This window comes from Geospiza fortis, unplaced genomic scaffold (genome assembly GCF_000277835.1).
Source record: "Geospiza fortis unplaced genomic scaffold, GeoFor_1.0 scaffold131, whole genome shotgun sequence".
NCBI lineage: Eukaryota > Metazoa > Chordata > Aves > Passeriformes > Thraupidae > Geospiza > Geospiza fortis.
Genome location: NW_005054391.1, coordinates 2,902,267 through 2,914,793, shown reverse-complemented (window position 1 = coordinate 2,914,793; position 12,527 = coordinate 2,902,267). Strand labels below are relative to the sequence as shown.

Genomic DNA, 12,527 nt, shown 5'->3' with positions numbered 1-12,527 from the left:
AAAATTACTTGGGTTGATCTAGTATTGCAGGAGCAGAAAGGTCAGACATAAGCAAAGACACACCCATGAGTAAGAGAATAAATGTTTTCAGAACAGGAAATTATTTTCTTTATTATAGTTTCCCAGACACAGATGAATGTGTACAACTGACAGGTATTTAATACCAATTTGAGCAAAACACAAGAGAAGGATTCAGGGCAGGGCTGGAACCCTCACTTCTGGAAATCATTCTAACCAGTTTTTATCTTTCTATCTTTGCTTCATGTGATTCTCTACTGTGCTTGCATGACTGATTCTGGTACCCATTTGCAATTATAATAAGTGATTTGTACACCCTACTAAGTTTCTCTTTCTTTTTTGTTTTTTTCCCCTTCACAGATCGGGAGAATCAGTCTATGCTGATCACGTAAGTTCTTCTTTTTTGACTGATTTGAAACTTGGTTGTTTTGAAAAACTTTGAAGAAAAAAAACCCTGATAAAATAGAAGTTGACTCTTAAAATCTCAGCTAAATTGCCTGGAACCAAGTAACTGTCAATTTGGCCATCTGATGGTTAACTTGACCTCCATGAGAAAGGAGTAGCTAAAGGTTTGATGGAGTCTGGCCCACTCCTGATCCTCATCTGGTGAACATTCCATGGAGGCATGAAAACAACTCAGCAGGCAATTAAAACTGCTCCTTGCAGGATTAGCCTTTCTGTGGCTGTCGTCTTTGGATGAAGAGGACTCCTTCTGTTCAGTGTGGTTACTCTCGCTGAAAGTTATGTTTCAGAGTGTTGTGTAGATACATCTAAAGAGGGAGAGATGATCAAGGTACAAAAGAGCAGGTGTGATGTTTACTGGCAAGCATGAAAGGGTGTCTCTACAAAGTTAGCAAGTGCTCTTGGGTAATGCTGGCAAGTAACAGCAGCTTTCCTCTGCTTTTTCTAGCTCATTAACTGTAGATATGTGTACCCCAGTGAGTTAGTCTGGATGTTTGTAATTAAACTTCACGTCCCTAAAAGAAGCTCTGTGTAGGGTGGGTTTGTACAGGACTTCTGAGCTCAGCTGTATGAAGAACGAGTTACTGCTCTCATAGGATTGCACCTCTTCATTCAGTCAGTTTGAGATATTTCCACAGAAATGGCTGAGCAACAGGCTGCAGGTACCGGTGTCAGAGAGTCTGAGACAGCCTTGACAGGAGGAGCTGGCTGGACAGGGTTGAAAAGGATGAGTTGCAGCTGTTTGAGCAATGGTTTTGTTTTCTTCCCCTTTCCTCTAGCGGAGAATCCGGCGCTGGCAAGACTGTCAACACAAAACGAGTCATCCAGTACTTTGCCACAGTGGCAGCCCTGGGTGAAACTGGTAAAAAGAATGTAAGTCTGCTGCTGGCTGACTCATTTCGGACTCCCAAGGTTCCCCTCTTTCTTGTGTACGACTAACCTCACGAGACTGCAGTACTGAGAGCATGCTGTTCTGAAAGGAGAAAGGCACACATGAACTTACCACGCTCCAGATGGAGCAGAAACACCACCCCTGGTTCTGGACAGATGCTTGTTGATGCCACTTTTTTTTTTTCCTCAGGAGTTTCAGTTTTTGTGTGTGCTAAATATCCTTCTGATTGTGTTAAAACTGGTCAAAAGATGTAGAGGCTGTAAAGAATAAGATTTTTTTTTCAAATGGAAAATAGTCTTCAAAAAGACTAGGATTATAACTTCTCATCAAAACATCTGTTTCATTGAAAGCCTTTTTGTCCACAAAAAAAGGATTGCTTTGACAAAAGATATTTTTTCAATCAGCTTTTCTGTATTTCTGTTTGGATAAGTGCTGTTCTGCTTATAAGTGCTCTCTAAGGTTACAATGAATACCGTACTCATGCTGCTTTTTATCTTGTGTTGCTATGAGCTTATTTGCTATGAGCTTCATTGCACTTGAAGAGTTCAGTGCTCTTTTGTGGTGAATTAACTGATTCCTGTGAACTGTATTTATAAGGCCAAAATTTCAGCCACGCTTCAAGTCTGTGCGCAGAACTCACATCATCAAACTCTAATATACGTTCTCCTGAGCCCTGCAAGGCTTTCTTAAGAAATGGGTGAGTTGTCCAGAGCCAGCTTCCTGCATGCAATGAGACTGGTGCTCATCGTGGTGTCTAAAACCTGCTGGGCTCATGCAACAATGGTGCTCCCATCCCAAGCTTACTGTTTGGACTTCCACTGCAGAAATCTACCTGGTTTTGCTCCGGAGATGTCCTATGATAGACCAAAACACCAATGAAGTGAACAGAGAAAAGAGACTGCTGCTAGGTAGCAAGAATAAAAAAGCATAAATGCAGACAGACAAGTTCTAGGCAGTAAGATTGTGCGCCACTTGAACTTTTGGATAATTTGGGGGTAAAAAAGGGTGATGAAAATGCAACCTGACCTGATAAACTACATGAAACATCTTCCAGCTGCAATATCTGGTTTTGCACCATTGTGAAGTATGGTGAATGCAAAGTAATAGCCACACGTGCTTTTTGAAGGCTTCAAAAAGCACTGCTGGTGTGTTGGTCCCCATGAGACAGCTAACCTTGCTAATTGTTAGATTTTATATTGTTCTCTGTGTTAGTATTCACATTCTCTCTCTTTTTTCTCTCCATCGTGTTCCTATTTTGTCAACAGCCGGCTACGAAAACTGGGGTAAGTCATCAGATTTGCTGTTTTAGTTTTTGCCTTGCAGAATTGGTGTTGGGCTCTGTCAGATGTGCCATGAGCCTCAGCATTTCACTTTGTGTGGTTCCCAGGTGAATAGGGAATGATCCCAGGAGCCTTGTCAGGAAAAGTCATACACTTCCCAAACTGAACTCTGTGCGAGCAACAGTTAAAGCTTTTCTCATCTCCAAGAATCCCAAATGTTACAAGCTCCAAGTGCTTTTAAATCTAATGCATTCTAGTGCTTGTCACTGTCTTCAGTATCCCTCTCATACACACATTCCTCATTCCTCGATGGTCCCCACATGCTCCAAAGTACACTAGGGGATTTCTTTTGCATGCAGATGGCACAAGATATAAATCTACAAAGCCAAACAGTAGGGAGCAGCAGAATGTTTGAGGCCTTTTAAAGCGCTCATAATTGACTGACGGTCTCACTGTTCTGCCGTTCACATTGTGTCACCCCTGGGGTGAAGCTAAATAAATCACTTTGCTACACAGGCTCAGCTCTGTAAGTGAGTGCATGGCTGAGCTAGAGCTGACAGCTGAGTCTGTGGCCTGTAGGTTTCTCAATAGTATTTCAACCTTCATTTCTAGGGAACTTTGGAGGATCAAATCATTCAAGCAAACCCAGCCCTAGAAGCTTTTGGAAATGCCAAAACCCTGAGAAATGACAATTCCTCACGTTTCGTAAGTCTGCAGCATCATCCAGTGACGTCTTATTCAATGGCGGCCAGTTAATAATACCTATGTCATAATCCCTTCATAGATTGCATTTTTCCCATTAAAATTATTGGATTTCCAGAGTGGAAAAATAACATAGTAGGATCTAACAAAAACCTGAAGAGAAATAAAGATCAAGCTAGAATAATTGTTTAAACTGTTTACATTGTTTAAAATGAACAGAAGAAAAGCAAAATCCAGTTTTAGGAAGCCCTTTGAACAGCAGTGGTAGATCTTCCTCAGAACTACCTCTGCATTTTTTTTCCTACCCCTTTTTCCACTAGGCTGTCTTTCCCCCTTCCTGTAGTTCCTATAGTAGCTGTACTTTGCCTCTAAGTGTCAGAAATACTGCACAGCCCCTGCTCCCTCCCACATCCTCCCCTGTGCCGACCCGCCCTGCAGCAGTACTCCTATCCTTGAGCCATTAGGGTTCCCTTTTTGGCTCAGTAAGCTGTCCCTGCTTGTCCCTCCATGCTCCCATCACCTTGGGGCTCTCCTCCTCTCCATTAGGTTGGCAGGAGAGCAATCCTCTTGGGACCTCTGCCTCTGCCACATTTGGTTGACATTATCTGAGAGGTCCAAAAGGAATGGCATAAGGATGACAAGCCTGAGTTTACAGCCCATGCTTCCCTAACAAATCCTGTTAAAAATTAAATATGAAGGGGTGGAGAGGAGCAGAGGTTGTAAGCATCTGTAGAACTACACAGTTGTATAAGGAGCTTGTCAGCTGGAAGGGAAATTAATTATTTTTGTGTGTTTGAATATGAGAAACTAAATGAAAACTACTAATTTTTTATGAATTGGGAGAGATGGATATGTAAATTTAATGGGCAAAGCTGTGTAAAATCACAGCACTCTTCTAACATAAGTAAGGGCATGTAAGTTGGGACTGCAAACGAGGAGAAGCCAAAAAAGGAGCCTGTGTGTCTTAAGCTCAGGCTTAATGCTCTGAGTCCTGCATTACAGTAAACCTGCATCATGCAACTGGAAGCTGTGTGCTTTGCCGTATCTTAGCCTGGCAGATAAGTACACTGTTATCCTTTCTCCACAAGCAGATTACATAGCTCTATGTACAGATTTAGGCTTGGAAGACAGTAATATCATTGTTTGATATTTTTCATTGAAAATATGCCTCTGTAAAGCCAAGGAGTTTGCATAAATTGATTCTTTGGGCCAAATGATTGCCTTCAAACTGCATTCTTTGTTTCCCTCTGTGTATACTATATGCACTAATTAGAATATTCTTTTGTGTGAATTAGGGTAAATTTATCCGAATCCATTTTGGAACTACAGGCAAGCTGTCATCTGCTGATATTGAGATTTGTAAGCAGCAAACTCTCTCCTTTTAAAAAATGCAATTGCTTATCTGAAAGCTACAAGACCCTTTCTCACTGAATTTTCCTTTGTGTGACTAGATTTATTGGAGAAATCCCGAGTGATTTTCCAGCAACCTGGTGAAAGGGACTATCACATCTTCTACCAGATCCTGTCAGGAAAGAAACCAGAGTTACTAGGTAAGCATTATGTGGATCCATAGCTTTTAAGAGCCTAAAACTGAAGAGACAGTGGATAAGGGATTAGGAGGCAAACCCGTGTGCAGAAAGGCCCTTATGTTTCCACTTGATGGATCTGAACTTCCACTGTCAAATACAATCTTTTAGAGATGTTGTTCCAGTGGCAGCAGCAGAGACCATTTTTCTTTTATTACAGATTAATCTAATGGGAATAAGACTCAGGCAGGACTTTTAAAACAGAGCATTATAAAGGCAAAAAGTGTCACACTGAATTTGTGTAATCCAAGGTCTCAAAACATCTGGAAAATGCTATGCCCCCAAAGCATTTGTGGTGATAAAACTTTAATTATCCAGATTTCCACATATGAGAAGATTTGCTTATAGGTGCACAGAGAAAAGCTAGTTTCCTCTTTCTGTCCCAAGTGACAAAACTGACATTCCAGCATGTTGTGTAGCAGGAGAGAAGGTTCAAAGCTGCCTGCTGCTGATTATGTGGTGATTACCCCTTTCAAGCTTCCCCTGGCTCAGTGTGGTCCCACAGACCTGCTAGAGAAGGGCAGAGAGGGGCCGAGATGCTTTGAATAAAACCTTCACCAGTTATTTAAGTGACATGGCTTGCTGACTTCAATTTGTGCTCTGAAGGAACACATTTTGTAAAATATGTTGGAGGGTCACTTCATTGCTCTTCTACACTCCCACTAAGCCATAGCAATCATAATCTCTTTTGAAGTCTTACTATCCTAACAGTGCGTGGTCAAATCCCTAACACTCTAAGCTTTACGTGGCCTAATTAATGGCAATTACGGGAAAGATTTCAAGGAAGCTTTGCACTGAGATTCCTGTGAGAATCCCTGTGCTGGAAAAACACTCTGTTTCTCATAAACTCTCTGTGTGCTCCACAACAGCACACACCTTTCTGGCCAGCAGGAACATGTCTGCAGACTCTTGAAGAGGCTGAAACCAACAGGGGCGTGTGTTTTGTAGACAAGAAATGTATGTGCTTGTATATAAACATCCATATCTAAATATGGATAAGTATCAATATCAATAACTATGGATGAACGTAACTATAAATAAAATCATTTATATCAGAGTGACTACATAGCAAAGTAAGACAAGCTTATAGAGAATAAGATTTCATATAAATGTATATTGATAGCCATTTATTTATGATATATGATATATATTTATTGATAGCCACATATTTAGATTTGTAGAGATGTGTGCCTGCTTAAAAAGAGATTGAAATCTAGACCAGATCTCAGTCTGGGGAATGTGGGCGAAACTTTCAGTTGATTTAAGGAAGCAGGATTCTGACTGTACTTTTAGAGGCAGCTAGCTTTGTAGACAACAACTCTGCATTTTTGGGTTTTGATATGAAGGAATGACAATGGAGCAAGCCATATTCTGTCTTTTGTTTATCAAAACCCAAGTGTCTTCTGCAAAGGGTACTGGAAGTCAGTCTTCTCTGGGTCTGTTATCAAAAGGGAGAGTCATGCCCATACTCCCTGTCTTGGATCATAGTAAAATATTTTTCTTTTCTCTATTTATATGGGGTTTTTTACCCCTAAAAACATGTGAGGCAAAAAGTAGGACTATACAGGAAATTATGGGCTCAATATACTGCAATACATGCTCAATAGATGTGTATGCACAGTAGATGCTAATATGCAGTATTTCCATGTTCTTTTTATAGTAGAATAGGAGAGGTGGTTTCTGCCCTGCAGTTATTAAAATAAAAACAACAAAACAATATGGTACTGCAGAGACAAATGTAGGTTACATTTGAATTTTCCATCTCCATTTCTGAGGATAACCTGAATGGATGGCAGTTTTGACCTTGGCAGTTCTTTTACAGACATGCTCCTGATCTCTACCAACCCATATGACTACCACTTCTGCTCACAAGGAGTGGTTACAGTGGACAATTTGGATGATGGAGAAGAACTGTTGGCAACAGATGTAAGTCTGTATGGATATGACTTTGGGTTTCCTAGATCAGGGGAGGAAGACTACTGGGAGGAGCCTGACTTCTGTCCCTGGAACTGTTGGACTAAAACAAAAGCAGGATTGGGTCTTTACTGCATTCAGACTGTGAAGCACAAGGTCTGGTAAACTGTTACACTTTTGAATCTGGCCTTGCTCCATGTAATGTCCATCTTTTATAATTTTTTATATATAAAATGCTAGATGAAGAGAGCTCTCCCCTGGGTCCCCTGCCGCTGCTGGTCTTCAGGGTGTTCCAGTGGCTGCTTTGGGTGATAACACCCCTTGGCAGGATAGTAATATCTGCCCTGCAAAGGTAGATTGTGGGGCTGCAACCACCACTGCTTTTGAGCAGGAAAGTGACAACATGTCTGTGTTTCCTTTTCCCAGCAAGCCATGGACATCTTGGGATTTGTGCCTGATGAGAAGGCTGGTTCCTACAAGCTCACAGGTGCCATCATGCACTTTGGGAATATGAAATTCAAGCAAAGACCCCGAGAAGAGCAGGCAGAGGCTGATGGCACTGAAAGTAAGAATAACACCTAAAATTGCTCCTCAGCCTTAAAAGTCTGGCATGTACCAGGCACTGTGCTGAGGAAGCAGCTGCCTGTTTGCTTTGTTCTTGCACAGTTGTAGCACTTCTGATCAGCCTAGAGTGCTGTACTTGTAACAGGCGTATTCAGTGGTGGATAACCTTACTCAGCAGGAGATGAACACAGCCAGACTAACAGGATTAAATGCCATGTTTGAGACCATTTGAACAAAACGGTTGTAAAATCCTGCTGCCTTAACTTTCTCTTTCATGATTACCGGTCCTGCTTCTTTATTTTGTCTTACACCTGAAACTGTCTATAACCTGTGTGGAGATATGTTCTTTTCCCTAAATCTGAAGAGCTTCTTAAGTGAGATTCTTGCAGCAATTGGGGTATAAAGTAGTCAGATGACCTTCCATAAGGGAGAGTACAGGCATACCTAACACAAATCAGGCCTTTATCCAATTTGTCTTTTGAAGTGAATGTACATAACATGTTTTTTTAGCTGGGCATGTTTCCATGTAGAAGTTTAAAGCCAGTTGAAACCTTATATCTCCTGACCAGGTGCTGACAAAGCTGCCTACCTGATGGGAATCAACTCCTCTGATTTGATTAAGGGTTTGTTGCACCCTAGAGTGAAAGTTGGCAATGAGTATGTGACCAAAGGTCAAAGTGTTGAACAGGTAAGGAGACACTTTCATGATATTTGGATATATGTCCTGCAAGCCTAGAGGATTTGCCTGTAACATCTCAGAGAGACAGACAGCTGCTAGAAATATTTATGTGAGCCTCTAGTACCTTTTCTCATTTTATATGCCCAAGCTTGGGGAAATACATGGTGAAATTGAGGGAAAACAGCGAAGAGACTGACAAAGGAACACTGTCCAGCTCAACTTTTGGTAGAATTGTTTTTCTGATGTGTTAGCAGCACTCCAGGAAACCAGGTGCAGTAAAACCACATGGGGATTGATAGCTAATTCTGGATGAGGATGGTTACCTAGAAGATTTGAGCCGTGGATTATTTATTCACTCATCACTCATTCATTATTCATGTAATTTTTAATCTCTGTGTGACCTCAATCAGCTAAAGGCAATATCCATTTAAAGTTATCTCCTAATTTAAGGGAAAAGGAGTCTTTGGGTTTCTATGCTGCAGCTGTAGCAATATTGTAGAAGATGCTACAGCGTTTTGGTTACAATAAAAGTTGCTGTTTGAAGACAGCCTGTGGTACAGGCTCAGGAAGTAGAAAACCAGTACAGAGAGGTGTATCCTGATGATGCAGATGTGCACAGGCTAAAGAAGATACTTTGGACAGACTTTTCCTATTGTCTGCTCATGCCATAGCATCCCTCAAAAAGTAGAAGGAAATGTCAATCAACAACATGAGCATAAGCCTCCACCCTTCTCTGGCAGTAGCTCTGGACATTATAGCTGGCTTCTGGCCTGTGAGTTTCTGCTACCTTACTTCCACAGAAATATAATGGATTAAAACATTTGGAACTTGCCATCCAGCTGTTTCCCAAGATGTACTTCACAAGCACTTTATCATATGTGTTGGTAGACATCCATATATTTAGCAGTGATTTGAATGAAATTCAGCAGAGATAATAAGAGAAACTGCGTTGCATTAACTATTACCTTGATGATTATACAAAGCAGTGGGAAATTTCATTTAAACTGTACACAGGCATTGAAATAGTCTACTGCACCAAAATCTCTGTGTTCTCCAGTGAATTTTATTTCACATTGCAGTGCTCTAAAACATGTATTTTAGGTTCTGTATGCTGTTGGGGCCTTATCTAAGGCAGTGTATGATCGAATGTTCAAATGGCTGGTGGTCCGTATCAACAAGACCTTGGACACTAAGCTGCCAAGACAGTTCTTCATTGGAGTCCTGGATATTGCTGGGTTTGAAATCTTTGATGTGAGTATTAATATGTGAGGACTGTTTGGAAGGACATAAAAATACCAAGAGATAGCTCTTGGTTGGGTGTTTCTAAATGAACAGAAGGCAAAGTGCTGAGAAAGCCATAAGGCAAATAATGTGTATGATTTTACATGGGTTTGGTTTTTTTTTTTCATTAATAGATATAAAAACCACTTGGCTGGACATGCCAATAGCTCCTGGGAGCAACATCTCATATGCTTTGGGCTGTAAACAGTTTCCTTCTTGCTGTTCCACTGAGTTAACTGCAATGAAAATGCTTATTTTTTCTCTCTTTCTGCAGTTTAACAGCTTTGAGCAGCTGTGCATCAACTACACTAATGAGAAACTACAACAGTTTTTCAATCATCACATGTTTGTCCTGGAGCAAGAAGAGTATAAGAAGGAAGGCATTGACTGGGTATTCATTGACTTTGGCATGGACCTGCAGGCCTGCATTGATCTAATCGAGAAGGTATGTACATGCCAAGGAGTATTCACTGAATTGATTTGATTCCTGATGCTCCCTTGGATATGTCCTCATGGCCCAGAGTAGGATAAACAGCATGACAAGTTTCTTGCCTTTCTACCTGCAACACAGAACCAAAGAAAAATCAGTATTTTCAGCTCAGCTTTACCTTTGGAATTCTGCCCTAAAGAGCCAACAGCCAACAAGCTGTAACTGGTAATTTGTATGGCTGTATCATCGTCCCTGGTTTGCACTTTTTCTCTGTCCCTGCTGTTCCTCTGTTTAGTCTGTACCGCATATGCTTAACATCAAACTCGTCAGCTTTTCAGGGCAAATGCAATTTTTCAGTCTTGTACCCTGTCCATCTCCTGTGAGATTCCTCTTTCTCACATTACATGCTGATGTGCAAAGTCCTTTGTGCTCTTTCTACCCTGAAAAGGAAAGAAACCTCTCATCACTTCTTCAGCATGGGGTATGCCTTTCCTTTTCCCGTTTTTGGGAGTATAATGTGGTCCTGGTGGGGACAGCTGTCCTCTGCTGTATAACCTGTCTTTGTGCCATACTGTGCCATAAAACATGGCAGAAAGAGATCTTTCTGCCATGTTTTATGCCACAGTATCTAACCCTGCTGATCTGTGAGGAAACATAAAATTTCGCATCTTGCATTAGCAGGAAATTTGTAACAGCAGAAGTAGAAAGTCTGATTATTCAGTGGTCTTCTATTTGATCACTTTCTTGTCCAAGGGCAGGATATGTGTGCATGATCCTAGTCCCTCAAAACCAATCTGCCCAGTGCTATGAGGCTTGTTCATCTCTTCCTGAGACATGAATGATAAAATGCTAGTTGGTCCAGCTGCCCTGAAAGATAAATCAAACTCTTTCTGGAAGCCATCATAAAGCCTCCTAAGGCAGAAGTGACATACTGAACAGTCAAAGGTGACATACTGAATAGTCAATGGGGTGGTTACTGTTTTTACAGACTAGTCAAAAACTTCCTCCTCAGGTTAAGAAGAAATTTTGCAGGCTTAACATTCCATCAGATAAAACTTAGAGGCTGCATAGCCACTGAAAGCAGGTAGCCTAAATGTTTCCCAACAAAGATGCTCTTAAATCCACAGCCACTGGGAATCCTGTCTATCCTTGAAGAGGAGTGCATGTTCCCAAAAGCCACAGATATGACATTCAAATCCAAACTCTACGACAACCATCTTGGCAAGTCACCCAATTTACAGAAGCCCAGGCCTGATAAGAAAAGGAAATATGAAGCTCACTTTGAACTCCTTCATTATGCTGGTGCAGTAAGTTCCTCTGCTGGCAGGCAGACTTTGTATCAGAGGTCTTTCAGGTGGGGTTTGGCTGTAGCACACAACAAGGGAGGGTGGGGAGGATGAATAGGTGAAGAAAGGAAAGGTGAGGAGTAAAAACAAATATCTACTCACTCTGCACAAGTGTTGCAGCAGAGTAAGATGCCACCAGACTCCAGGGCATCTTCTCCTTAGATGTACAAATAGAATGAAATAAACTGAGGAGGGCTAATAGTACTTTTGCTGGAAGTATGCCTTGCTTGCCTTTGTCACTTGTCCTCCAATCTGAGTAAGTCTAGTAATTAAACAGCAGCAGCATCTAACTTTTCACCTTGGTTTCCTGGAAAAATGAACTAATTTCTGCTTTAACTCAAGGGACGGTTAAAAAAAAAGAAAAAGATATCACTTTTTACTCATTTTAGGACCAGTGTGTGAAAATAGTAAAAGGAAGTGTGGTTAGCATTGGTGTGGTGGTTCAGTTTACAGTTTCACTCTTGATGAGGTGAATGAGAACATAATCCAGTACTGTAATATCTGAACCAAAACTTGTCCAGTTTTGAAGTTCTGTTTTCAGACCAGATAGGCAGAAATAATTTGAGAGGGTCACAGGAATTTTTTAATCAAACTACAATTGATAAGAAGCCTGCATAGCAGAGCAGGAATTTACCTGATGCTGTTAATTTCAAATTATAATTGAGCATTAAGCTAATTTTGTAATTATTAAAAGAAATTATGCTGATCTTGGTACTTATCTGCAGTTGTTAATGCATTCAGCAGAGAAAATTCAAATTTCTATTCCCTTGTGGTACTGATAATGGAACATATTTTCCCACTAAACAGAGCTGTGGCAAAGTCCTGGAGTTAGTTTGTAATCATTAAGATTCCATTAGAAAACCCTAATTATTCCAGTGTAGCATGCTATTTTGAAGTTAAATTATGACTTGTGTGATTTAGACTTCAGCACTTTTTAATAGTGTTCCTGGGACACCAATGCCACATGGTTGTGACAGTGGTCATGAGGGTTTTCAGGATGAGGGAAGAGACATAGATCTGACTCCATATTTAGAAGGCTTGATTTATTATTTTAAGATATATACACATACTATAACTATACTAAAAAGAAAAAGAAGGAAAGGTTTCTTCAGAAGCTAGCTATGCTAAGAATAGAAAAGTAAAGAATGATAACAAAAGCCGTTCTCTCAGACTCTGTCTGAGAGAGCTCTGTCCCGGATTGGCCATCCACCACAAACATCCAAGATGGCCCAATCCAGACAGACCTGTTGCATTCCACAGCAGCAGATAACCTATTGTTTGCGTCTGGTTCTGAGGCCACAGCTTCTCAGAAGGAAAAATCCTAAAGAAATATTTTTCACAAAGAGATGTCTGTGACACATGGTATCTTCACA

The 12,527-nt window shown here is 40.8% G+C and overlaps 1 protein-coding gene across 1 annotated transcript in view; it reads left to right on the top strand.

Moving 5' to 3' along the window:
• Positions 1–12,527, top strand: part of MYH15 (myosin heavy chain 15) — a 42,865-nt gene that overhangs the window by 4,578 nt on the left and 25,760 nt on the right. The window contains 12 exon segments of the mRNA XM_014308886.2: positions 379–406; positions 1,260–1,353; positions 2,638–2,655; positions 3,265–3,357; positions 4,650–4,713; positions 4,806–4,904; positions 6,763–6,866; positions 7,281–7,419; positions 7,988–8,106; positions 9,199–9,348; positions 9,653–9,823; positions 10,936–11,115. Of these exon segments, the coding sequence (XP_014164361.2) occupies positions 379–406; positions 1,260–1,353; positions 2,638–2,655; positions 3,265–3,357; positions 4,650–4,713; positions 4,806–4,904; positions 6,763–6,866; positions 7,281–7,419; positions 7,988–8,106; positions 9,199–9,348; positions 9,653–9,823; positions 10,936–11,115 (1,259 nt within the window).